At 34.2% G+C, this 27,446-nt stretch overlaps 1 protein-coding gene and 1 pseudogene across 1 annotated transcript in view; both read left to right on the top strand.

Moving 5' to 3' along the window:
• TOPAZ1 (testis and ovary specific TOPAZ 1) overlaps nucleotides 1–27,446 on the top strand; it is a 63,498-nt gene that overhangs the window by 21,276 nt on the left and 14,776 nt on the right. The window contains 11 exon segments of the mRNA XM_039837462.1: nucleotides 391–530; nucleotides 4,012–4,097; nucleotides 4,810–4,935; nucleotides 6,428–6,491; nucleotides 14,592–14,743; nucleotides 14,940–15,032; nucleotides 16,108–16,223; nucleotides 19,980–20,046; nucleotides 20,957–21,131; nucleotides 21,860–21,960; nucleotides 24,206–24,371. Of these exon segments, the coding sequence (XP_039693396.1) occupies nucleotides 391–530; nucleotides 4,012–4,097; nucleotides 4,810–4,935; nucleotides 6,428–6,491; nucleotides 14,592–14,743; nucleotides 14,940–15,032; nucleotides 16,108–16,223; nucleotides 19,980–20,046; nucleotides 20,957–21,131; nucleotides 21,860–21,960; nucleotides 24,206–24,371 (1,286 nt within the window).
• LOC120582245 (60S ribosomal protein L36-like) lies at nucleotides 11,553–13,082 on the top strand (annotated as a pseudogene).

Raw genomic sequence — 27,446 nt, forward strand, 5'->3', positions numbered from 1 at the left:
AGAACATGTATAAATTTATTATATATACTTGTCCTGAAAATGTATAATTCATTTATTGCACTTGCAATAGTGTAATTGAATGATCTTTTTTGGATTAGAATGCTAGCCCAGTTCCTCAAACCTGTTGTCTGGTATCATCAAAAATACTTTGCTCTAGTTTCAACCCCACCACCTCACTCCTACCCTTACCCCAATCATTTAACAAGCTTTGGTTTTCTAGTTGAAAAGGCAGAAACAGTCTGTTGAAAATACTGAAGAATCATAGTATGATAATAGTATACAGCATATACATAGTATTAGGTTATGTTTCTACTAAATTTGATTCTCATTACTTTTGTTATGTTTTGAGAATAAATTTAAATTCTGATTTTGCTTTTCCCGCTCACACAGCAAAGATTCTAAAAATGCAGAGATTATGTTGGGTGAATGTCAATTAACACCACTGGGCCCAAAACCTCTGTGTTTATCAGTGCCACCATTGAATCTGAGTGCTCATCAAGAAGACACATTACTGAAGCCCTGGATAAATGGTACTCTTTTCTTAATAAAATTCTGTTGCCTTTTGATAGTATAGAAACTATATAGGAGATTTTCCTACCAAAAACAAACAAAAATCTATTGAAACAAGCATAGAATATTTTTAAATTAAAAGAGTTTTTGTGTACTTGTACTTAGTATTTTTGATGGAACAATTTCGGAAATATCTGTATTTATATGATAATGGTAGTACAGGTAAATTACAGATTATAGCTGATATATTCATATTTTAGTTGAATATCTTAGAATGTATTTTAGAATTTCTGTCTATTTTGATAATTCATAATGCTTTCATAAAAATAAGCTAAATTGAGGAATTAATTTAGAACAATAAAATCTCTTTGTATAGCTCACATTGAACTCTTTCATACCTTCCCATTACTGACTTCATGCCACCTGGCGTTGCTTACTATAGCAGCAAGCCCATGATGGTCATGTGTTTTATACTAAAAAGACTTAGTTTTCATAATGAAAATTACTGAAAAGCTATACAGCAAAAACTCCAGCTTGTTCCAAATTATGTCCAGAAGCTGCCAAAGTAAAAAATGAAATTATTTAAAATGAAAAAACTTATTTTTATATTTTCAATTACAGTTGACATTTAATATTATATTAGTTTCAGGTGTACAGCATAGTGATTAGACATTTATATAACTTATGAAGTGATTCCCCAATTAGTTTAATATCTACCCAGCACTATACATAGGTCTTACAGTACTGTCGACTATATCCACTATGCTGTACTTTATATTGCCGTGACTATTTTGTAACTACCTATTTGTACTTCTTAATCCCTTTTATCTTTTTCACCCAGTCCCCCAGCCCCCCCTTCAAAATGTTCTCTGTATCTGTGAGTCTGTTCCTGTTTTGTTTCTTAGTTTATTTTGTTTGTTTTTTTAGCTTCCACATATAAGTGAAATCATGATATTTGTCTTTCTCTGTTTTACTTATTTCACATAGCATAATACTTTCTAGGTCCATCCATGTTGTTGCAGATGGCAAGATTTCATTCTTTTTATGGCTGAGTTATATTCCATTGTATATATGTAGTAGTTCTTTATTCATCTACTGATGAACGTTTAGATTGCTTCTATATCTTGGCTATTGTAAATATTGCTGCAGTGAACATATGGATATATATGTCTTTTCAAATTAGTATTTTGGATTTTTTTCAGATAAATACCCAGAAGTAGAATTACTAGGTCCTTCTTTGTCTCTTGTTATAGCCTTTGTTTTAAAGCCATTTTGCCTGATATAAATATTGCTACCACAGCTTTTTTTTAAATTTTCACTTTTATGAAATCTTTTTTTTTATTCCTTTACTTTGAGTCTCTATATGTCTTTTGATCTGAAGTGGGTGTCTCATAGGCAGTATTATGTAAGGGTCTTGTTTTCTTATCTATTCAGCCACCTGTGTCTTTTGTAGCATTTAATCCATTTACATTTAAAGTAATTGTTGATAATACGTAGATATTTTATTCATATTTTTTATTTTTTTCCTTCTTAATGAAGTCCCTTTAACATTTCTTGTAATACTGGTTTGGTGGTGATGAACTCCTTTAGCTTTTTTCTCTGAGAAGCTGTCTGTCCTTCAATTCTAAATGATAGCCTTGCTGGGTAGGGTAACCTTGGTTGTAGGTCCTTGCTTTTCATCACTTTGACTATTTTGTGCCAGTCCCTCTGGTCTGCAAAGTTTCTGTTGAGAAATCAGCTGACAGCCTTATGAGAGCTCCCTTGTAGGTAACTAATTGCTTTTCCCTTGCTGCTTTTAAGATACTCCCTTTGTCTTTAACCTTTGGCATTTTAATTTTGATGTCTCGGTGTGGGCCTCTTCGTGTTCATCACTCAGCAAGATGCACAGGGCCCACTAAGGCCAACTACCACCTGCCTAGGGCCTGCAGACATTTGAGAGTTTTTAAGAAAGACTGCAGTGCAGGCAAAGGCCAGCTGCCTGCTGCTGAAAGAGTCTCTGGTGGTATGTGAGTTGGGTGGGATGGGGTCTCATAGTCATTCAGGTGGGGTAAGTGGTGTTCACCAGCTTAATACAGATTCAGATTTGGCTCCTGCCTGTAGGCTGTGGGCAGGCTCAACACAGGGAGGTGGCTGCCCCTCCAGCCCTCATTCTGCAGCTATACAATTCAAGTTCTCCCTGTATGTTTATGGTGCCTTTCAAGCTGCTGTTTCTTTGCTAGAGTTTAAGGCGAGTACCTGTAAGTCTGTGTATGAGACCTTTAAGAGAATGCCTCGGTTTCTAACAGCCTTCCGTCTTACCCAGACATGGAATTACCACTGATTTCGCAGCCAGATGTTGAAGCACCAGCATTGGTGCTTCAGGATGGGGAGCCCAATATGGTGCTAGAATCCCTCACTCCTCAATGGAGACCTCTGCAGCTGAGATATTCTTCCCGATTCTCAACCACGACACGTGGCTGTGTGACCTGCCTGGTCCACATCTCTGTCCCTCCTACCAGTCTCGACATAGCTTCTTCTTATATTCTTAGTTATATGACTTCTGTTCAGCCAGTCTTCAGATGGTTCTTCAGGTTATTGTTCTATAATTTAGTTGTAATTTTGATCATGAGAGGAGGTAAGCACAGCGTTTACTTCCTCTGCCATATTGACAAGAACCTGATCAATAAAAAAAATGTTTATTTTATCTCTAGGAAAGTTTTTTTAATGTCCTCTCATTTCAAAATACCAACATTAAGTGATATGATGTATGATATATTTGTCAGCTCAAGCTGCCATATCAAAGTACCACAGACTGGGTGGCTTAAACAATAAAAATTTATTTCACATGGTTCTGGTGGCTAGAAGTCTAAGATCAAGGTTCTAGCAGGCTTCAGTTTCTGCCTCTCTTCCTGGCTTACTGATGGTTGCCTGCTTGCTAAGTCCACACATGGCCTTTCCTTGGTGCATGTGTGTGTGGGGAGAGAGAAAGCAAGCTCTCTGGAGTCTCTTCTTACAAGGACACTAATTCTGTCAGATCAAGGCCTCGTTCTTATGACCCCATTTAATCTTAATACTTCCGTTAAAAACCCTATCTCCAAATAAAGTCGCATTGGAGGTTAGGGCTTAAACATATGAATTTGAGTGAGAGAACACAGTTTACTCCATAGCACCTGGGTTTGTCAGTAGTTGTCTTCCCTTAGAAAGGTTTATTGTGTATAGTACTTGTTTAACTTATAGAGACAATCATTTGAATGTAGTGCTCAGTACTTCCGTGTAAAGCTTTTAGGAAAGTATCTTCAGCTTATAATTAAAAATTTCAGGTCTAGAAATACTTAAGGAGCACCTAAGATGTAAATCATTCTATATTTCATAGGAACACCTATGGCAGCACAGCCTGTGAACTGAACATGAATAGTCCTGCGTGAAACTTTAAAGCAGATAGTAGTGATCGTTTGTTTCATTGTTATGAAGAGAATGAATTGTGACCTATTGGTGTGTAATGTCATTCTTAATCATTTCTAGATTTCAGATTTCTGGGAAAACATTCTCTCCTAAAGTTGCAGAATCCTGAAACCTGTGAAATATTTAAGAGGGAAAAAAATGTAGGGGTAAGTCTCCATTTAAAAAAATGATCCTATAAAGCAAATACTTTGGGCCTTTCTGGTTGTATTTCCTTGACTCACTTTTTAAGCAGTTTCAGAATATTATATGGATTTCAAATTGGAGTTAGTGGTAAGAGGCAGAAAATGAGTAATGATTCAGAAGATATTCACAAATAACGTAAGAGGTTGAAAGTGAAAGAGGGGATGGATATCCAAAATAGAAAATACAAGATGAATATTTTCTGTGATATAAGGGAAAGCTAGTGGTATAGAGCAATATATAGGGAAAAGTCTGTTGTAAAAAAGCTTTGACTCTGTCATTTGCCTTTTTCTGTTAATCTGAAAAACTAAGGAAAATTTAGGTTTTAATAAATACACTTGAAATATGGTGCATATCATAGTAGAATTGACTTTTTGTGAAAGCAAACAGGGCAGTTACACGAGAAGGAAGATGGAATGTATAAACTTTTAAAAAGATGTAAAACAGTAACAACTTCGATGGAGTATTTTACACTAAATAGTAAAAATTCAGACAACTAACTTTAAATTTATTTTTTTCATTTTTAAAGATATAAATTGAAGTTTAATTTCTTTAATCAAGTCGGCAATTTATTTTGATACTGTTTGGGGTATATATTTGTAGTTGCTTCAAATGCTTTCTCACTTGATTATAATAAGTGTTTTATAACTAACAAAGAGAATTTTTCTAATTTTCTAGGTGTTCCAGAAGCCCCTAGGGTTGATAATACCCCATAAATATTGCAAATTTCATTTTAATACGTTACGTGGCTGTGAGCGATCACAATGCAAGTTTGCTCATGTGCCTGAGCAAGGGGATGAAAAGGTAAAATACATAAAGTCTTTGAAGTAGAGATTGTTTTTATAGCCATCTCAGTCATATGTTTTAATGTAGATTTTCATTGACTCTTGATAGATGAGCTTTGCCTGATTTTGTGCTTTATATAAATGAAATCATACAATCTGTATTTCGTTTCTGGCCTCTTTTGCTCAATATTTTTGAGATTCATCTATATTTTTTTACTCAATTGTAGATGTTTCCTTCTTATTGCTATATAATATTGAATATTTCATTGTGTGCGTATATCAAAATATATTTGTTGACAAATATACATTTGAGCATTTGGATAGTTTCTAAATTTGGAAATTACAACAGCGATGCTGTCAGTGTTCTTCTACATGTCTTTTGGTGAACATATGTACATATTATGATGGGTTATACTTAAAACTGGAATTGTTGACTCATAGTGTCTGCATATGTTCAACTGTAGTAGATACTGCCAAACATTTCCTTAGTGGTTTACCAAGTTATACACTCACCAGCAATGTCTGAGAATTCTGGTTATTTCACATCCTTCCCAGCTCTTGGTATTATCAGCCTTTTAATTTTAGTCATTTTGATTGGGTGGGAAATGATGCCTTCCCTGATGATTGATAAAGCTGAGCATCTTTCAGAATCTTTATTGGACATTTGGATATTTCCTTTATGGAAATATCTAAATATTTTGCCTATATTTTATGGGAGTGTCTTTTTCCTATCCATCTTAAGAATTCTTTACATAGTGTGGATGAAAGTTCTTTGTTGGATTTATATTGCAAATACCTTTTACTGCTTTACAGGTTGCCTTTTCACTCTCTTAAAGGTATCTTTTGATAAATAGAATTAATTTTTATACAGTCCAATTTTGCGTATTTTTTTTCTTTTACGGCACTAACATTTTGCATCTTGTTGAAGAAACCTTTGCCAAGATCATGAATATGTTCACTTATTTTTTTCCTTTAAAAGTTTTATTTTATCTTTAGAACTCTAAGCCATCTAGAATTGATTTTTGTTTATGGTACAAGAAGGTCAAGATACATTTTTCTTTCCTCATGTGGATCCCCAGATTACTCAACACCATTTACTAAAAAGACCATCTTTTCCTTATTGCACTGCAATGTCACCTGGTCATAAATCAGCTGATTGTATATGAGTGGGTCTATTTCTAGAGTCTCTGTTCTAATCCTTGAGTCAGTAATGGTTATTTTTGCAAATAACCTAAATAAGGTTATTATAATGTTCAAGGATTTTCTAATCTCCCTCAATTGCTTGCTAATTTTGATTGTTTCCTTGACTGTTTCTTTGACAGTTTTTCTATATGTTTTTGTAATTAATTCAGTATGCTATCAAATCTGTGAGTTAACCTAATGTCAGCTTCTTTATTCCACTGCTTTAAGTTCAGTTTTAAAATTGGAATAAGCAGAAACATAGGATTGAAATTTATGTAGTTTTTATGAAATATAAAAAGGTAATTTTATATTTTTTGTGACTTATGCAGATTTGCATGGATGTGTTTAAGAAATACATAAATATCAACGAGCTATGTTTGCTACAACGTGCAGGTATGAGAAAATGGAATGATTACTATAAATTCATTAATGCATTTCAAACAATGTGCTATCGTATTTTATAATTTGAAAGTAATTCAGTACTTTTAAGTATGAAACCAAATGCCTTACAGTAGCTCTGTTGGTCTTAGAAAGTATTAAAAGTGTTATTTGATTTTTAAAAAATTGTAATCCACTTAACATTAATACCCTTGCATACTAATATTTTCATGACCTAGAAATTTTATTTACAGGTATAAGACAGAAAGTAGGATATTGTTAATTGGCTTAAAATTTTCTAAAGAGATCTTTCAGAAACTAGACCATCCCTACTTCTTCATTCTTCTCTTTTTATATTTACCCCTTGTAGCTGGTGCACCATCCCTACTGAATTCTGTGCAATTCCCTAAAGAGATCAGTCTGTGTTATAATATCAGTGCCACCGCTGCCACTGCTCTCTGCTTGGGATGACTTTCCATCCCCTTTCCCTGTAGCAAAGACATATTCATCTTTCAAGGTTTAGTCATAGGAAATAAGATTACCTCCTTTATTGGCTCTTATCTGACTCCACAGCCTCATCTCATTCTCTACCTCTATCTCCCCCCTACTACATCATGAGCCCCAAGAGGAAAGGACCAAGCTTTATACATATTCGTCACCCAGACACAGCCACTAAAGCCACATAGTATGATGGAAATAGAACGCTTTAGCTTCATATTCATCTGCTTGAAATCTTATTTGTCTAAAAACAAAACCTCTGACAAGTTTATTATTGGTTTTTCTGGTAATATCATCTCCCCTAAAATTAGAGGAAGCATCAGAGAGAATTGGTAGTCTGGACTTAATCTGATTATAACAAGGAGAAAGCAGTTAAGGTAGAAGTAATAGGAGCATATATAGGGAATGCATCCAGTCACCTGAGGAGTTGTGATAGCCAAGGAGGAGAAGCTACATATGGTTAGATGTGGGTAAATATTTATATTCCAGAAATAATTCCATAACATGAGATGTGGAAGAAAAGAAGATGACATGGAAAAAATACAAAACTTCCAAAAATGTAATTCTGATTGTGTGAACATCCAGTATGATAACAGGAAAAATATATCTGAATTTAGTTTTAAAACAACAAATACAGAAAATAAAAATAAAGACCTACAATGAAGAACAATGTGGGAAGTTGATTTAGAACCTGTGGAAATTTTTTGGTGTGAAAATAGACTCTTACATGAGTGGAAGGAATAGATAGCTCAGAATAGACTCAGTATGAGGTATGAAGAGGTTTAGTGTTTTGAAAGATTACAGGGTTTGGAAAAGAAAGACTCATTTAATGAATGATGTTAGGACAACTGGATAGCAACTTAGAGAAACTCTGAATATCACAGGTAGAAGGTAGCTCTGACTACTCAGACTCTCCAAAGAGGCTTCAGGGACCACCTTGGTGCACTGGGGAAGCACTCAGAGTAAAACTCTCCATCCCCCTGCTTACCTATAGGTCATCTTTTATCTGCTTTATATTTGAATTTACATGTAAAATTCTTTTTAAAGAATTTAAAATTCTTTAAATTTTTAACTATTTAGAAATTTCAAATTTATAAAAAGTTGCAAAAGTAAAAATAATACAAAGAATACCCTTATATCCTAACTTTATCATTTGCACTCATTCTCTCTATCCCCCTTCCCTCTGTGTGTGTGTGTGTGTGTGTGTGTGTGTGTGTGTGTGTGCGCGCGTGCATGTGTATTGTGGACATGCATTCAGACGCATACACATTTTTACCCTGAACCATTCAAAAATAAACGATATACAGTGTGGCCTTTTACCCCTAAATACTTCAACATCTATTTTCTAAAAATAGGGTATTCTCTTCTATAACCATGCTACATCTATCAACATCAGTAAATCTAACATGGCTACAATACTTTTGTCTAATCTATATTCGTATTCAGATTTTATCAGTTAACCCAATAATGTTCCTTAAATATCCTTTTCCTTCTAGTTCAGGATCAGATATTACATTTAGCTGTCATGTCTCTTTCCCCTCTTTTAATCTAGAACATTTCCATAGCCTTTCTTTGACTTTTGTGTCTGTGATAAAATATACATAACATAAAATTTTCCATTTTATCATTTTTAAGTGTACAATTTAATGGCATTAAGTACATTTACAATGTTGTATAACCATCACCTTTATTTCCAGACTTTTGTCATTATCCCAAACAAAAAGTTTGTACCCATTAAATAATAACTTACCTCTTTCCTCAACCCCTGATAACCGCTATTCCATGTTCTGTCTCTATGAATTTGCCTATTCTAGGTACTTCATATAAGTGGAATCATACAATCATTTGGCCTTTTGTGTCTTGCTTATTTCACTTAGTTTAATATTTTCAAGGCTCATCCATGTCATAGTATGTATCAGAACTTCATTCCTTTTTATGGCCGAATAATACTCCATTGTATATATTTACCACATTGTTTATTCATTCATCTGTTGATGGACACTTAGGGTGTGTCCATCTTTCAGCTATTATGAATAATACTACTATGAACATTGGTGTACAGGAGTATCTGAGTCCCAACTCTCAAGTCTTTGGGATATATATCTAGCAATAGAGCCATAGGTACTCTTTTATCTGTTTTATATTTGAATTTTCACCTAAAATTATCTTTCTAGAATTCTTGACTAAAAACAGTTGAAAAACTACTGCTGCTTAGCATATGTATACCTAAACGAATCGGTATGTTATATTCACAATTCAGTAGAAAGAATTAAGATTTTCTATCAGATTTTTTGAAAGATGATAATTCCTGAGTTAATGTGATAAAATTTATCTTTTGTGCTTCCTTTGATTAATTTAAACTGAAAAGTCTATTAGCTCAAATATTTTAGATTTACCATTAGTAACATATATAACATATTGCAATTTTTAAGAATAACAAGAGTTCAATCAGCTGTTCCCAACAACATGAACACTATTTCTTCTTGTAAGAATTAGAAATAGATCTGGAGAGGAAAATCCAGTGTTACTGGCTCACCAGAATTGTGTGTGCCTAATCGAATCAAGGAGTTAAAGCACCCACTTCTGATGAGTGACTGAAGTGGCATTATGAATTGATAAAGCTTTTTTAAAGAGCAGTATAGGAAGACGGCAGGGTAGGAAGCACCAGGAATCTGTCTCCTCACCTAAACAATTGCACTGAAAGAATTTGTCTGATGTAACTGTGAACTCTGAAGTCTATTGAAGGTTTGCAACTTCCAGGAGATTTGAATGGTATATTGTGGTTAATTTCAATCAATTTCAGCTCTTAGTACAGTAGCAACTACCCATCCCTCATCTCCAGCCATGTGGCAGGCAGCTGTGCACCACTGCCTAGAGATGCTTACACATAGCTTATGGGAATCAGAGTGGGCAAAAAGGACACTGTCCTCCAAATATCAGGGATCCGAGCTCAGATTACCATTTCTTATTGCAGAGGTGCAAAGAGATGGGCAGCTATTGTTGTTATACTTCCTTCCATTGTTATAATCCTCACCCCCTCCTACTAAAGTGACTTTCAGAGGACTTAAAGGGCTAGCATCCTTTTTCCCTCCTCTTCATTTTTCTCTCTTTTGCCTTTTGGGAGCCAGACATTAAAGACTAGGACATTTAAAAACAAAAAAAACTGCATATACAGGGAAAATTTTAAAGTGACCACATGTGCCTAGGGAAAGGCCCAGAAAAGATCTAAGAAGACCTTAAGTTTACACTTCAGGCTGATTTCTCCCCCACAGAGACAGACTACAAAAATCAAAAAGAAAAAAACGATAAAATGATAACCAAAAAAAAACAACAAACCTTGGGGAAAAGAGAAAATATGAGCTCTGTAGTTACATTATTAGATTCAACTGCCCTCTTCAAAAAGTCAGAAGGCATACAAAGAAACAGGAAAAGTAGAGCCCACTCAAAGGAAAAAATAAGTCAATAGATATAAAAGACTTGATGGCAGATAGACAGTGACTTTAAAACTGTCTTTAAAGATGCTAAAGAACTAAGGAAGATGTGGAGAAAGTCAAGAAAACATTGTATGAACAAAATTAAAATGTCAGTAGAGAAATAGAAAACCTAAAAAGAAACAAAAAAATCTGTAGCTAAAACGTACAATAACTGAAATGAAAATTTCACTGGAGGGATTCACAGTTAGACTTGAGCAGACAAAGTAATCAGCAAACTTGAAGATAGGAATGGGAATTACTGAGTCTGGGAAATAGAAAGAAAATTGAAGAAAGGTGAATACAGTCTATGGGACCTGTGGGACCCCATTAAAAGACCAATATACACATTGTGGGAGTCCCAGAAGGAGAAGAGAAAGGGGCAGAGAGAATATTTGAACAAATAATGGCTGATAACTTCCCAAATTTGATGAAAGTGATAAATACAAATGTCCAAGAAGCTCAACAAACTCCAAGTAAGATGAATTCAAAGAGACCCACACTAAGACACATTATAATCAAACTTTCAAAAGACAGGGAAATCTGGAAAGCAGTAAGAAGTGAATCATCACATACAAGTATCCCTCAGTAAGATTATAAGCAGGTTTCTCATCAGAAACTTTGGAGACCAGAAGGCAGTGGGCCAATATTCAAAGTGCAAAAAAGAAAATATCTCAGTTTTACTATATCTAGTAAAACTTGCTTTCAAAATGAGAGAAATTAAGACACTTACAGATAAACAAAAACAGTTCATTGCCACTTCACTTGCTCTGCAATAAATACTTAAAGGAGGCCTGCATGTTGAAACGAAAAGACACTAGGCAATAACTCAAGGTTATGAGGAGAAAGAGGGATCGCAATAAATGTAAATACATGGCCAGTTGTAAAAACTAGTATTATTATAACAATGGTTTGTAAATGCATTTTTTGTTTTTTACGTGATTTAAACACTAATACATTTAAAGAAAATAACTGTTATTAGTATCATCAAAAAGTGTCATACTGGCATAAAGACAGATGTAATCCAGTGGAATAGAACAGAGAGCCCAGACATAAAGCCTCACATATATGGTCAAATGATTTTCGACAAGAGCGCCAAGACCATTCAATGGGGAAAAGATAGTTTTTTCAGTAAATGGTATGGAAAACTAGGTAACCACGTGCACAAGAATAAAACTGAACTCTTACCTGATACTATATACAAAAATTAATTCAAAGTGTATCAAAAACAAAGTAAGACCTACAACAATAAAACTTTTAGAAGAAAACACAAGGGCAGAAGCTTTGCGACACTGGTTTGGCAATGACTTTTTTGGATATGACACCAACATACAGACAGCGAAAGGAAAAATAGACAAATTGGACTTCATGAAATTTTTAAATTCTGTGCATCAAATGACAGTACCAACAGTAAAACAGCAGCTCAGAATGGGAGAAAATATTTGCAAATCATGTATCTGATAAGGGATTAACATCCAAAATATATAGATTTCCTAAAATTCAACAACCAAAAAAAACCTGATTCAAAAATAGGTAAAGGACTTGAATAAACATTTCTCCAAATAGGATTTACAAATGGCTTATGAGCAAATTAAAAAGATGCTAAACACCACTAATTATTAGAGAAATGCAAATCAGAACTACAGTGAGATACCACCTCATACCCATTAGGATGACTACTACCCAAAAAAACAGAAAACATGTCTTAATGAGGATGTGGAGAAACTGGAACCCTTTTGCACTGTTGGTGGGAATGTAAAGTGGTACAAATACTGTGGAAAACAGTGTGCCAGTTCCTCAAAAAATTGAAAATAAAATTACCATATGATCCAGCAATTCTTCTTTTGGGTATATACTTAAAAGAATTGAAAGCAAGGTCTTGAAAGATATTTGTACGCCCATGTTCATAGCAGCATTATCCACAATAGCTAAAATGTGAAGCAACCCAAGTGTCCATCAACAGATGAATGGGTAAGAAAAATGTGGTTTATACATAAAATATTATTCGGTCTTGAAAAGGAAGGAAATTCTGACATATGCTACAACATGGATGAACCTTGAGGACATTATGCTAAGTGAAATAAGCCAGTCACAAAAACACAAATACTGTATGATTGCACTTACATGGGGTACTTAGAGTTGTCATAATCCTCAAGACAGAGTAGAATGGTTGTTGCTGGGGGGAGGGGAAGAGGGGAGTTACTGTTTAATAGGTAATAGGTATAGTTTCTGTTTCCATTTTACAAGATGAAAAGAGTTATAGAAGTGGATGGACAACATTATGAATGTATTTAATCCCACTGAAATGTAACACTTAAAAATAAGGCTTCCTTCCACCATGGCAGCCCCATGGCTGTGGGCCTCATCAAGAGTCTCAAGGTGACCAAGAACGTGAGCGGGCCGAGGCACAGTGGCCACCACTTCCCAAGCACAATAGGTTCTTGCAGGACAGGATCCAAGCAGCTTGCAGCTTTGCCCTGTTGAAGCAGCGTGCCCTGGAGCTGCTCAAGCTAAGGAAAAGGGGGCCCTGAAGTTCATCGAGAAAAGGCTGGGGACTCACATCCATGCCAAGGGAGACAGAGGGGAGCTGAACATCATCTTTGCAGCCATGAGGAAGACAGCAGCCAAGAAGGACTGAGCCCCCTTCCTTATGTAATAAAGCCTTTTCAGCAACTCAGGGTTCCTGTATAGTGGGGTGGGAGGTCACATCTGGCCCATCGTCTACTTGAGACCCCTTCCTGGAGCTCAGTGGCGAGGGGCATGGTGGTGGGCACAGGAAGAAACAGACAGAGACAGTACTGGAAATGTTATTTAATCATAATTAAATAGTTCATAAATGCCAGAATAGAATAATTAAGATAGTAAATTTTATGTATATCTTACCACAATAAGAAATTTTGGGGGGAAAAAGCAATGTAGCAGTGCATGTCAAAAGCTGTTAAAGTATTCAAATCTTTTTCAGCTAACAGTTTAACCAGAGGAGAACATTTTGAAAGGAGAAATTACATTAACATTTTAATTACTTAAATTTTAGAAGTATTTAATGACAGAAAGGAGAATGTGTTTCAATTAGTGGACTACAACACTAGCTAACATAAATTCTTTGCAACTATACCTTTTTTAAACATATGCCATTTCCATTTTATTAATAATTTGTAGTAGCAAACACTGAATTTCTCATGTTATCACTTGATCTGCTTCTTACATAGGCAACTGTGTAGATGCAAACTGAATAGCCAGAAGAATTAATCTGTAGGCGCCCAGGAAAAAGATTGTAGTATATAAAGAGACTTGAGAATAAAGTTGAATATTATTATAGTGTATTATTAAAATTGTTAAAAGTTATAACTTCAACATTAATTTTTCTGTTATGCTATTGAATTTTATTAGTAGCTACTGACTTTCCCAGGCAACATCAAATAATCCAGATAATAAGTATTTGGGGCAGAAATAATTAACACAAAACCCAAAGTAATTTTTCTAAGGCAGTTTCAGCTAAGGTGCATGGATTTTGACCTGGGAAATTTTAGAGTGGGGAAAAATAACCAATGAAGTAATCCCAATTAAAATAATTTTAGTGAAATTAATGAGGAAAAATAGGAAATGGTTTAAGCGTTATATAGAAAATTGAGTAAGGAACTGAATTGACATTAAAAACTTTCTCAAAAGAAATTAGTGTTTTAATTTTTAATACACTGTTCATAATCATAAACTTGAATAAAAAGTATCCCCAGGGTCAACATGTTAGTGGGGGTAAAACATCAAGAATGGGTATGTGTCAAAATAGTCTGCATCCACCCCTAAATTATACATTTTTTCATACATGACCAGGCTACTACCTGAAGTCTCCCTGAGAGTGTGGCTTTCTGGGTATTCATATTGAGACCATGATGAATGAGGCAATTTGGACCTATTTCTTTGTGAACACATGAGTTAGCTTCCAGTCTAGTGCCTGATATGTTATTGCCATTAACTTTTGCTTTAAATTATTTTTATCAAATATTTCTGATACTGGAGAGATACTTTTCAAGAAAATTAATTCGTACTGCTCAATCTTTAAATATAGAAAAATAATCTAATTTAGAAAAGATGACTATCTTAAAAGTAAATCACTTTAATATATATATATATTTTTTTTTATTTTCAGTAAGCATGTTTATGGAGTACTACAGAAGGTTTCCTCCAGGTGTACACTTTGATTTACAAGTGCTAAATGACCTTCTAAATTCTTTACTCAAACATTGTTTATTGAAAGAAGTTTTTCAGGTAGTGAACCTCAGCATAATGGTTAAAATGCTGGTAAGTAACCTGAAAAAAATTTTTTTTAATATTTTAATTCCTCTGTTCTCTTGTTTGTATGTTTTAGCTGTTCAATTTCCATGTTTGTTGAATACTTTCTAGAGAACACTTTTGTTCCTCAGCATAAACGAATTTGAGAAACTTAAGGTATACTGAAAGAAGACATGAAATGAGTGTCATTTTTTGTTTTATCTAGCCTGCTCTGAAAATATTACTAGAAATATTTGAGCATGTGACAACTATGAAATTAAGGAATGCTGTGCCTGCTTTAATTGATATCTTTTGCAAGGTATGGTTTTATTTTATCACTTTTATTCTCTGATAGTGAATAATCAATGAAAAAATGATTTAGAAATAATGATTTTCAAGAAAATGATTTCTACTTACATTCTGAAACTGCCTTTATTCACATTCTTGATGCCAAAGAATTCTATTTTCAGAAATGTTTGTTTCTTCTCCTAAACAGGAATTATAAGCAGACTCCAGTGACTGACAGGCCTTCCCCTTAAATAAATAGTTCCAAGCACTCCAGATGACTTCTTTCTGATTTGTAAACTATCCTCGTAGCTACACCTTAAGGACGATTAAAAAAAATTCTCCTCTTACAAATATTTAAGGTCATTTATAACAAAAATAAATACACAAATCAATATATAAGTAGAAAATCATTACCAAAACAAAGAAAGGAGATAGAAAAATTGTGGCTAGGAATTAATTAATTTTATATTTGGCTTTAAACAAAAAAAAAAATTTTTTATGGCTCTAAAAATGTAATTAATATTTTTACTTTTGTTGAATACTTCCCAGTATTTGGTACTATCAAGCCATCTATTTCAGAAAACCCCCGTTTTCTTTAGGAAGCAGCATTGGAATTATGTAGCAGATGAACAAATATTTTAGAGAACACCTCTAGTTCCATATTACAAAACTTTATAGAGTTACTTGCCTGGAAATATTTTGACTCCAATATTACCGATCACCCACAGTAGTTGTAGAAAACCATAGTTTGTTACTTTTCAGGAAGTTTCTCATCAGGGATAAGGTATATACCAGTGGTATACTAAAAGACAGAGTGAGTACCAGAGAAGAGAAGTGACAAAACAGTTAAGATAACTTGGCGAACAGGAAGAATGTTCAACTTTTGAGTTCAAATTATCATTTTCATTTTTGTTTTAAATTCTTGAAGTAGGGTATCTCATTGTGGTTCTCAAATATTTAAAGAAAATGTGCTTAAATTTATTTAAGAAATTTTAATTCTACTTGTCTTTTTCATTTCTTCCATCAGTCTCTTAGTAAAAACACACATTGGTTTTCAACTCATTCATATTTTTATAACAGCAACTACTTTTTTTCCTCTTCTATAGCTTGTTGAAGCAGGGATGGTGCTTGACCCAGAACACTTTAACTATATTGTTAAGCTCTTATACCAAGTACAGGCTTCCAAACAGGAAATAACTGCAGTTCTGGAAATGAAATCCAGGTAAGGAAAAAGGCTAAAATATGTATGTTTTGATGGGGTCTTATAAAGGATGAAGGCAAAACACTTATTACTGGTCACATGTCCAAACATCTAGATAGTTGCCCACCGTAAGCCCTCCTCCCATCTCTTGGCTAGTCTTAGTCATATTGTCATTAGTCAAGCTGCCTCTAGCCAGCCCTCCCAGCCAGCCTCACCAAGCCTTTCTCTGTACCTAATTTCATTTCCATGCCTGATAAAAGGAATCTCTTATCCTGTTTCACAACTTATTTCCCCTTGACACACACTCTTACATGAATGTAAATTACCTTAATTCTTTTTTCTTTTTCACTCTCTTTCTTATGTTAGCTAAATAATATAATTTAATGCCTCTCCTTCATTCTTTCTCTCACTTGTTTGCTTTCTCTGTTCAGCTTATGGGCCTCCAAAGGCCTTTATAAAACCTATGATAATTATGAGTAGTACCACAATATACCTGTACTGAGTAAAAGGAAAGCCATTGGTTTTGCAAAAATTTTTAAACTATTACATACATAGAGAAAAGTCTACAGATTATAGGTTTTTAAATGAACCATAACTTTTTAATCAAATCAGATTTGTTAAAGAGCAGATGATATCAACCACCAAAGCCCAGAGAATGCCCAGAAAGCTCCTTTAGAGAGCTTCCACAGCTGCCATTATCTCATTATCCTCTACTACAGAGGTTTCCAAACTGTCTTAGTTCAGTGTCCATAGGCCACAAGAAATAGGTTAATATTCTCATTTATTAAGTAGTTAGATCCTAACAAGTTAATAGTTGTAGATTGACAGTGTCTGACAGAAGCCTCTTGAAAATTTTAAATAATCTATAGGCTTGTTCTAGTGCCCTGGATGCCAGGGCACACGATGAGAGAATTGCAGGAATTCTGCTAAGTAATATTATTTCCCTTTAAGGAATTGCAATAATTCTACTAAGTAATACTATTTTCCTTTAGTCACTATCATTGAAGATACATTTGAGTTTTTCAAGTTCTATGATTTTTTTTTCATTTCTTTAACTACTGATAATAATATTTGAGTTATCTACAAAAACTATGACATGAGGTTAAAAAATTAAGACAATCTAGAAAATAAATTTTTTTAAAAAATGCAATTTGTCTAGCACAGGATTCTGGGATATAATCCATTTGTAAGTAGGGTGCATCGATATTTTCTTCCAAACATTAAGTCTTTCTTCCTGGGCCATATGCTAAAAACTTCGCATTTCCAGGCAGTGACAGCTATGGCGGAGAGCTTGAATGGCTAGCAGATGTTAGTCTCCTGCCAGATTCACTGACAGCTGGCACAAGGGAAGTGGGTGCATCCAGGCTCAAGAGGAGCAGCAGAACCCTTCTGCCCAGGACAGTTAGTTACACGACTCCACCCTTCATGCAATGACTGGGAAAAGGATCTCTTGGTATAAGAAGAATCCAGACAAATCAGCCGTAGTTTTTAAATGATCAAAGTGACACAATCAGATAAATATTTTTACAGTTTATCTTACAGCCCCTAATTTTGAAAATTGTATCCTTATACACTTTGCTCCTTCCTATGCTCCTTCTTCAAAACAGTTGTGTAGTATTTTTTCACATGTATTAACATTAGTGACCTATTTGATGGAGAGAATAGGAAAATAACTGTGGGTAGTTAAAGGGTGTGGATTGTGCTTGGGAGTGTGGACCCGACCTCAAGGCAGAGGGAGAAAATTTTAGTATTTATTATTTTATATTTGAATTTTTCTGACACACTTTGAAGTAATTACCCTTTTCTGGACTAGGGGAATGAGTTTTAATGGACACTCATACTTTGATTTTGATGATAGTTTTTACTTAGGTAGTTTATAGTTCAGTTGAAAGGCTTTCACTTTCAGTAGATAAGGCTGCTACAAAGAATTCTAACATTTACATTCAGGATATGAGTGAGAATATAAGTGTATCTATAATCTAGGAAGTTTGTTAACATATTTAATGACTTAAAATTTTTTTATTTTGAAATGGTTTTAGATTTACAGAAATGTTACAAAAAATAGTATAGAGACTTCTCATGTACCTTTCATCTAGCTTGCTTTCATGTTAACATCCTACATAATAACAGTGTAATTATCAAAACCAGGAAATTGATTGTCGTATGAATCATTAACTAAAGATTTCACTGCATCATAGTAGGGGTACATGGTATCAAAATATCTTACTCCTGGTTAAGTTAACCTTGATCACTTAGCTAAAAATGTTATCTGTCAGGTTTCTACACTATGAAGTTACTATTTGTCCCTTTATAGTAAATAAATATCTTTAGCATTATGCTTTATCCTATCTCTTCCAACCTTCATACATTAATTTTAGTATTCATCAGTGGATCTTTTGGGCAAGGTACTACTGCAACATTTGCCCATTGGTGACTTCATATTTTCCCTATTTCTTCTACTTTTATTAATTGGAATTCTTCAATAAAGAAGAGCTGTCCAGAAAAAAAAAAGAAGGAAAGAAAAGTTGTCCCTTCTCCATTTATTTACTTATTCAATTATTTATATCAGTTTGAACTCATGGGTATTTATTTTATTCCATGGGTTATATATCATTCCAAACCTACTATTGATTATTTTGATGCTCGAATTGTTCCAGATTTGACTTTTGGTGCCTATATCCTTTCATCATGTTCTCTTCATTTTTCTACTACTTCCTTATTTTTTGGAGCCACAAAGTTAAGTCTCATCTTCTGTTTTTAACGGTACAGTTCAGTGGCATTAAGCACATTCACATTGTTGTACAGCCATCACCACCAACCATCCTCATAATTCTTTTCATTTTGTAAAACTGATCTGTTTGTTAATATTTTATCTAGTTTTTTTGCATCACCATTATGAATGATGTTCTTTAGTTTTCTTCTTTCGTCCTTTCTTTATCTAGTTTAAGTATCAATTTTATACTTGCTTCACAAAAGGAATTAGGAAGTGGTTATTCCTTTTTAATGCTTTGTAATACTTTATAGAGCATTGGGATTCATTACCATAACTGACCCATAATTGGCTGTTATGCAATATTCTTAGTTCAGTGGCACCTTCCTCTTTCCCTTTGTTAGTGTTTTCCTCTCTCCAATTGTCAAAGGATGCTTCTCCTTTTCATTTTTGTCCTTTCTTTCCCAGAAGATGCGTTTCAAATTGCCTTCTATAAACCACATAAACTTTTCAGTTTCTGCTGTGGGTCTGTGTTCTGATCTACCCAGACACTTTTTTCAGCATTTTCAAACTTAGTGTGGATTAGACTTTGTGGTGGTATTTTTAAAATCAATATTAGATCCCTCTGGTAATTTTCCTTTTTGTTTTCTTTCTACAGATGTTTTTGCTTTGTTTTTGTTTATATCTGACTTGCTTGTCACAAATCTTTGTGGAGCAGCAAGGGTGGAGTGGGAACAGTAGAGATCAAGTGCTGGGATTTAATATTTTTTCTCTTTTTATTCGTAATTATTTGAAGCCTTGGCATTCTCTGTCTTCAGATTAGACTGAAGGTATGGTTTCATGTGGACTTTGCTTTTTCCTTCTTGTTGCCTATGGTTTGGGGAAGAAATGGTATGAGGTAGGTATCTGTGCAGTTACCATTCTTTGAGCTCCAAAGAATTTGTATAATATATTACTACATTCTTTTTTTCTCCTGTCTCTTAGGTATAAACGGTAAAATAAATGAATTAGGAGCAATAGTGACTTTTTGGAGGGTGAACTTAATTAACTCTTTTCTATTGGTAAAGGTTACAAATGAGGCAATTTAAAAAGAACTGGACCTGTGATTTAGAGTCGGCCTTGAATGAAATAGAGGTATGACACTTATTTTGTAAATAAGTTGCCGGGATCCTTGAAAACCAATAACAGTAAAGAAACTTTGAATAGTAACCACATTTTAGGAAAAGTTTTAGAAATGTGGCTGTTACACAGAAAAACTGCTCAAGAAAAAGGTGTTTAATTTTTTTTAATACTTTGAAACGCAAACATAATTTTTGGAATTGTGGACTATTCTGAAAAGAATTCTGGAAATAATCACTCACTTTCAAAGTTAACTTACGTTAAAGTATAATAATCTAAAGCTTAGCCTTTAATTCTTGTCACTGAACAGACTCCCTCAGTGCACAAGAAAGTTCACTTACCTGTCATGATCCATGGATGGCTGCAGTATGTGAAATGACGGGGCGGGAGGCAGCGGGGGCAAGATCAGTGTGCACTCACCAAGAATTTAGAGTATAAGAAATAGAGGACTGTCAGGATGATTTTACTTTTTAATTTAAGATTGTTTTTGTATGCATCTAGCAATTATTGGTCTAAGTATTTATATCTTCGAAACCATTTTTTGTTGGTTGGTGTGGAAAACTATTTTTTAGTTTATAATAGAAAATAAGATGGGAAGTTTACTGAAAATTATTTTATAGCCCCTTTTATAGAAGAAATTCTATAAAATTTATCTTCACTTTGTGGGTGACATCATTAAGTATATTAGGAAATAGATCATTAAAAACAATGTATATTGCCATCTAGAACTTATAAAGGCTCTGCTGTAGTCAGAAAAGCAAATCGTACAATAGCATGTTATTGATGTAACATTTGTCAGTCAGTTTATAAGATTTGCAGGGCTTATGTCATTAATTTCTATATATCTAATGCCTGCATACGCCTACTCATAATGTTTGCATAAATGACAGCTTGCTCTCTTTTTTTGTTTTAATAATTCTGATAGCATTGTAAAGAAAAAGGTGACTGGACCAAATTGGGAAATTTATACATTAATGTAAAAATGGGCTGTGAAAAATTTGCAGATTTCCAGAGATTTTGTGCTTGTATTGCTGAAACACTAACAAAAGACTATAAAGAAGAGAGACCAGGTGTTCCATTTTGTGAATTTGCTGAAACAGGTAAAATGTCACTGTTTTGGTCTGAGTCTTAGGGGTTAGGGTGGTGCAATATTCTTAACAGCAATGTAAAGCTCTGAATATTTTCCATGTTGGGGATAAATTGATATTGCAGGTTTCAAATACTTCTTTCTTTTTATAAATTTTCCATCTATTTATTGTTAAATTAGATTCATGATATAAGGTCAAAAATTGGTATTTTAATATCAAATGTTTCATGTTCTCATTTTTCTTTTCATTCAGATTGGTGAAACTATTGCTAGCAAATCATATTGAAGCACCTGAATTTTTGAATCATCCAAGTTGTTACTATCTTCACTATTATGAGTCAACAAAATTCACATATTTTTATTTTTCAATTACAGTTGACATTCAATATTTTATAAAAATTCACATATTTTTAAGACTTTTTTTTTATATGAGCTGTTCACTGCCATATTATCAGGGGTTGGCAAACTTTCTGTAAAGAACTAAATAGTAAATATTTTAGGCTTTGTATACATCTCATATGATCTGTGTCACATGGTTTTGTTTTCTTTTAAAACAATCCTTTAAAAAAATTCTTAGCCCCCAGACTAATTAAAACAGGCCATGGGCCAGATTTGGTCTGTGGGCTGTAGTTTGCCGACACCTGGTATTTGTGGTAGTGTCAGTAATTCCATTTTAATTTGCCTTTTCTATCATTTTAAGTGACCATTCACTTTCTTCCAAATGCCTACTTTGTGTTTCAGTTAGCAAAGATCCACAAAATAGTGAAGTTGATAAAACTTTGCTGGGAAGAATCGGAATCAGTGCTATGTACTTCTATCACAAGCTGTTGCAGTGGTCCAAGGTACTTCATTAAATTTCTGTTTTGGCTTGGTATTGACTATGTTAGTTTTAAATTTTTAGACAGAATATAAGTTAACCCTACAATTGTAATAATCATCACAAATGACAAAATGAGTCCCAGACGAATAATTGAATTCTTAGGTGGTATATTAGGCAAATGTGAAAAGGAGGTGGCATGGGACTTTGCTACTATGAAGAATTTCAGTATAGGGAACACTTCGGAGGCTGTGCTAAATATCATATTTATTCAAAGCAACTTTGAATTCAAAATTTATTTTGCCAGTTCCTGAGTATTCATCGCATTGTAATTCTGTAAGTGTTCAAGACACCTTTTCTAAATGAACACAGGATACTCACAATTAACAGAACTCCTTAAAAATCACCTCTGAGAATGCTCTGGAACACTATTTACAATATTTCTTACTATCTTCCTTTGAGGTTTAGCTGCCCATAGATGTGGTCTAGTGATTTCAGATCATATTGTACTGCCATTGTTTAGGGTTCCCTGATGTGGCAGGTGGAGATATAGATTCAGTAGAGGACAAGAAAATCTAAACTAGAGAAGAAGTGCTGAGGAATGGAGTGACAAAGAGTGGAACAGTTGAGAATCACTATTGAATCAACTTTAAAATGTATCCTTTGTTACTTTTTATAAAGCAGTTATTTCAAAATTGAATGAGTTTAATAACATTTAAGTACATAGTCGCTCATACACATACAAAAGTCATGAATTTTTTTTTAATTAAAAACAACAGAATCATTGTAGAGAAGGTCTTCAAGAGGTTTAGCATTTATTTTACGGTAGGCTCAGAATGGGCAAAATGTACCTTGTCCCTGGCCTCACAGTGTAGCTTAAAGTTGACCATAGTATTAATTTCTTGGATAGTTAAGGCTTGAGAAATTAAGGACTACCTACTAAAAAGACTCTTTTTAAAAACAGACTGACAACAGACTAAGTACAAAGAAATTTCACAATCTTCTTTGGGCTCCTGCTGGCACTCAGATGTCTGCAGTCATCATCACCTCTTACCCCTCCCATTTCCCCCTTCCCTTGACATAAAAGAAGCCTGAACTCTGACTTTCTTAAGATGGTTCTTTAAGATGCTTGCCTACCATCTTCTTGGTTTGCTGGCTTTCCAAATAAAGTTGCTTTCCTTGCACCCCCTCCCTGCCTCCCCGCCAAAAAATACAGACTGATTTTGCTCAAATTTTAGTATATTTTATTTTTATTAGGTTTTTTTTTCTTAAGAGGCTGGTGAATTTGTTTGTATTTTAATCTTATTTAGAACAAATTATTATCTTAGTATGATTTTTTAACGAAACGTATTTGGAACATAAAAGTAAAACCATTAAAATTAAAGTAAAACTGCTATCTCTTGGAAAAATGCACTATTTATATAGCCACATTGACAGTACCTTGACATTATAATAGCATCTGATTCAAAATAGTATAAACTATAACATAAAACAAGGGTCTGCAAACTAAGGGCCAGATCTGGCCCATAGCCTGTTTTTGTACATCTCAAGAGCTAAGAATGTTTTTTATGTTTTTAAAGAATTAGAAATTAAAAAACACCAACCAGAGTGTGCAGCTAACCAAATGGGACCTGCAAAGCCTGAAGTATTTACTCTCTGATCGTTTATAGAAAAAGTTAACTGCTGACCCCTGATATAAAATAATAAATGTCCAGTTTCTGATGTCTAGACTAGAGACAATCTTTATGTAGACTACGTGAAATAATTAATCTAGTAAATTGAAGTAACTATTTTCAGCCAACAATCTTATCCTTCTTTTCTCCACTATCATTCTTTACCCAAATTCTGGAATAGATTTTCTTCATTTTCACTTTCCCTCTCTCCTGAATCTGAAGGTGATCAACAGAAGACGTGCAAAAACCTTATAATCAGTAGTTTTCTACACTAAAGCATGACATCCTTTTGCCAAGTGAAATCTTTAGGGGAAGCACAATGTATAAAACACATGAAGGAGAAGTGCTGAAAGGGGCCCCATGGTGGGGGCTGGTTAAAATGAGGCAAAGCCCTGCTTTCTCCTCTCCCCCTTCCACTGTTGTGGCTGAGCAGGAAGGGGCTTAAGGAGAGAGTCTTGGAGCAGTTTGAGAACCATCAGTCTAGAATGATGATCCGAATTGGATAACTGACTTCTATATGATTATCAGTGTGACTTTATATCTCTGTAATACTCTAAATGATTAATACTCAATGAGTGTTCTTTATTTTTACTCTAGGGAAGGAAGGTCTTAGATAAACTATATGAATTAAAAATACATTTTACAAGTTTAAAAGGACTGACAGGGCCTGAGAAGTTAGCACCAAGATGTCAGATTGTGAATATCGCAGCAGAAATTTTTCTAAAAAATGGAAGCCTAGATGGTGCCATTTGGGTATTAAGGGGTAAGTTCTGATCTATGCAAGCATAAAATGTTGCTATAAATTTTTGTCTATGTAATTACCTTAAGTCGATACTGAATTGTGGGCGATGATTTGGTTTAAACCCTAGTGGTCACTTGGGCTGGAAAGGTGATGGTTGTTAAAGGAGAAGTTGTATGAACCTTTGTTGAAAAGCTAGTTCTTACTTTGGCAAAGGCACCATACCTAATCCAGGTAAGTGCTTTACCTGGATTATCTCAATCATAAACTTGTAGAAACCCTATGAGTTTGGAATTATTACAATCCCCATTTTATGGATTAAAAAAAAAGTTGTTGGAGACATGAAGCATCTTGCCCAAAATGACATAACAAGTAAGGAGTGGAGGCTGGATTCAGCCCCATGCAGCTCATCTTCACAGGCTAAGCTTCACCTGCCCTGGAAGACAGGGAAATCCTGCCTGCAGTCTGTGTAAACTCGGGCTGTGCACATACAGGCAAGCATGACTTCAAGACAGGTAAAGCTTATGTCCCCTAGTAAGTCAATCCATCTGGCAGAAATTAAAATAAAATTGAGCCAGCAGAAGCAACTAAGATTAGTTTGGAATGAAATAAATAAAAAATCAGAGGGCACAGTAGTAAGCACACCATGTTATCTCACAGTCTCTCTGGCTACTTGGATATCAGGCAGATTTCATTTGATGAAATGGGATAAAAATGAAGAAACCTCTAGAATCTCAAAGTTTAGGTGGGAGGATGGAACATATGCACAAGTAAAGCAAATAGATAACCTTTACACTAGCACACAGACACATATACTGGCACGTACGTAATCACATTCAGTGTGGAGAGTTTATGCAATACAGAAGTGAGTGGACTTCATGATCAAAAGTGTCAGAAAAGGTTTTCTTCAACTTTACATTGCCAGTGAGGTTTGCTAAGTTGGAACAGTAACCAAGACATAAATATAGAAATTAGCAAAACACAAGCCAGAGCTTATGAGCTTTGTTAGAAAGAAGAGATGTGGCAAGAAAAGGAGAGGTAAAAACAGTTGAAAAACGTGGGCATGGGTCGTCTTGTGCGAGATAACTGCTTAAAAGTTTCTGGCACAATTAGGCTCTCTCAAACTAGAGAATGAGGGAAAGTTTGTGGGAGGGGCATAGAGTGGCCTACAGAGATTTAAAATTTTTATAATTTTGATGTTTCAATTTTGAGATTATCTTTAAATTTTTTATGTTATAATCACAGGATTCTCTTTTGCAGTGACTGTTTCAATTGAAAGTCATTTTCATAAGTAAAATTTTATTTCTTCAAAAGAAGGGCCCACAGAAGTATAAGTTCTCCCCAGAATTTTTTTTGTTCTTAAAAGGGTTCTGTAGTGAACAGGCCATTCTCAAGAAAGGAAATACAAATGGCTGAACCCCACTTATAGTAAGCGAGAGTAATATTCACTCATAATAAGAAAAGTTAAAATTACAGAACACCTGTCATTCAAGCAAAGATCAAAGTTTGGTGATATGCTTTTCCTGAGGACATAGAGAAACGGGCATTCACATACATTTATTTAAGGGCTTTTTAGCAAAATATCTGTCAAAATTTAATGCATATTTGCTTTAATCTGTCAACTCCGTTTTTAGGAATTTCTCCTACAAACACATTTATAGCTATATACAATGTTATGTACTGTATGTTTTCTGGACTCTTTTTATCATCACCAGTGCTAACAGAGGATTCTAGATACTTAAATGTCTGTTGAGGAAGTACCAGTTAAACTGTGTGATAGCCATATGATGGAATAGAATGAGGCATATCTACAGGTATTCATTCGGAATGATCTTTAGGATCTGCTGCCAAGTAAAAAAAAAGAAATGTGCAGATCATATACAATATGCTACCATTTGTGCAAAAATAAAATAAAATGGATATATATATATATATATGTATGCTTATATACCCCTAGAATATCTGTAGAAAGATGCATAGGAAACGAGTAATACTGGTTGCTTCTGGGAAAGGAATTGGGGACAGGGATGAGAGGCAGATTAACCTTTTACATATTTTTTTTTCTATATTTTCATTTTAAAAAAAGTACATTTATTACTTACTAAACTTTTTAAAGAAGGAGTTACATACATTACTCATGTTTGAGAAATGCAGGATATTTTACACATTTTTGGTTTTGTGGGTGACAGACATCATAATAAGAAGAAATCTATTGTTTTGGCTTTTCACTTTGACATTTAAAACTCTTTCTCAGCACTACTAGCTTGTATCCTGGTAAATGAACAACAAATTCCTACCCGCCCTTACTAGCATACAAAAAAGCCTTAAAATCATAATTTTATAGTTTTTATAATTCAGCTTATAGTTTGGAGGCTGAAAAATAACTCGAATATAAATTTTCTGAAAAGTTATGCCATTTATTGAGAAACTACCTTTGAATTTTAAAATAACTTTTATTGCCTTAATATAAGTAATGCTTATTCATTATAGAGAAATAGAAAAGGCAGATAAGCAAAACTGATGATAAAAATTCCTTATTTAGTCATCCAGAAATGACTATTATCCACTTTAATGCCACTATTTTTCGTACTTCACATTCTTTTTTCAGGGAACAGTCTTTCTGTGGACATCTTTCTGTGAAAAGGAATATTCTACAGCATCACTTATTGGACTCCATGGTTTTCCACCTTATGAATACACACACACACCACACACACACCCACACCACACACACCACCACACCACACCACACCACACCACACCACTCCCACCCCCCACCCCACCCCCACCCCCAGATACCTAGATATATCCATGAATCCACTTTTCTTGAACCAGCTTATTTTCAAATGTCTAGGATATAATAATAATCTCTGCTAAACATCCCTTTATAAAAATCTTTATTATATCCTTAGAATACATTCTGATGGAATTGCTGGGTTAATGGGCAGTTTAAAGCTTTTTGGTAAATGTTGGCAAATCTACCTTTATTTTCAGATTTGTGACAAGTTATTTTGAATTTATTAGAAAGTCTCCCTTTATGAGAAAATCCTAGAGAATTGTTACATATGTTCTATACAGACATTATCCTTTTAGGGATCA

This window comes from Pteropus medius, unplaced genomic scaffold (genome assembly GCF_902729225.1).
Source record: "Pteropus medius unplaced genomic scaffold, Ma_sr-lr_union100, whole genome shotgun sequence".
In the NCBI taxonomy this organism is placed as follows: domain Eukaryota; kingdom Metazoa; phylum Chordata; class Mammalia; order Chiroptera; family Pteropodidae; genus Pteropus; species Pteropus medius.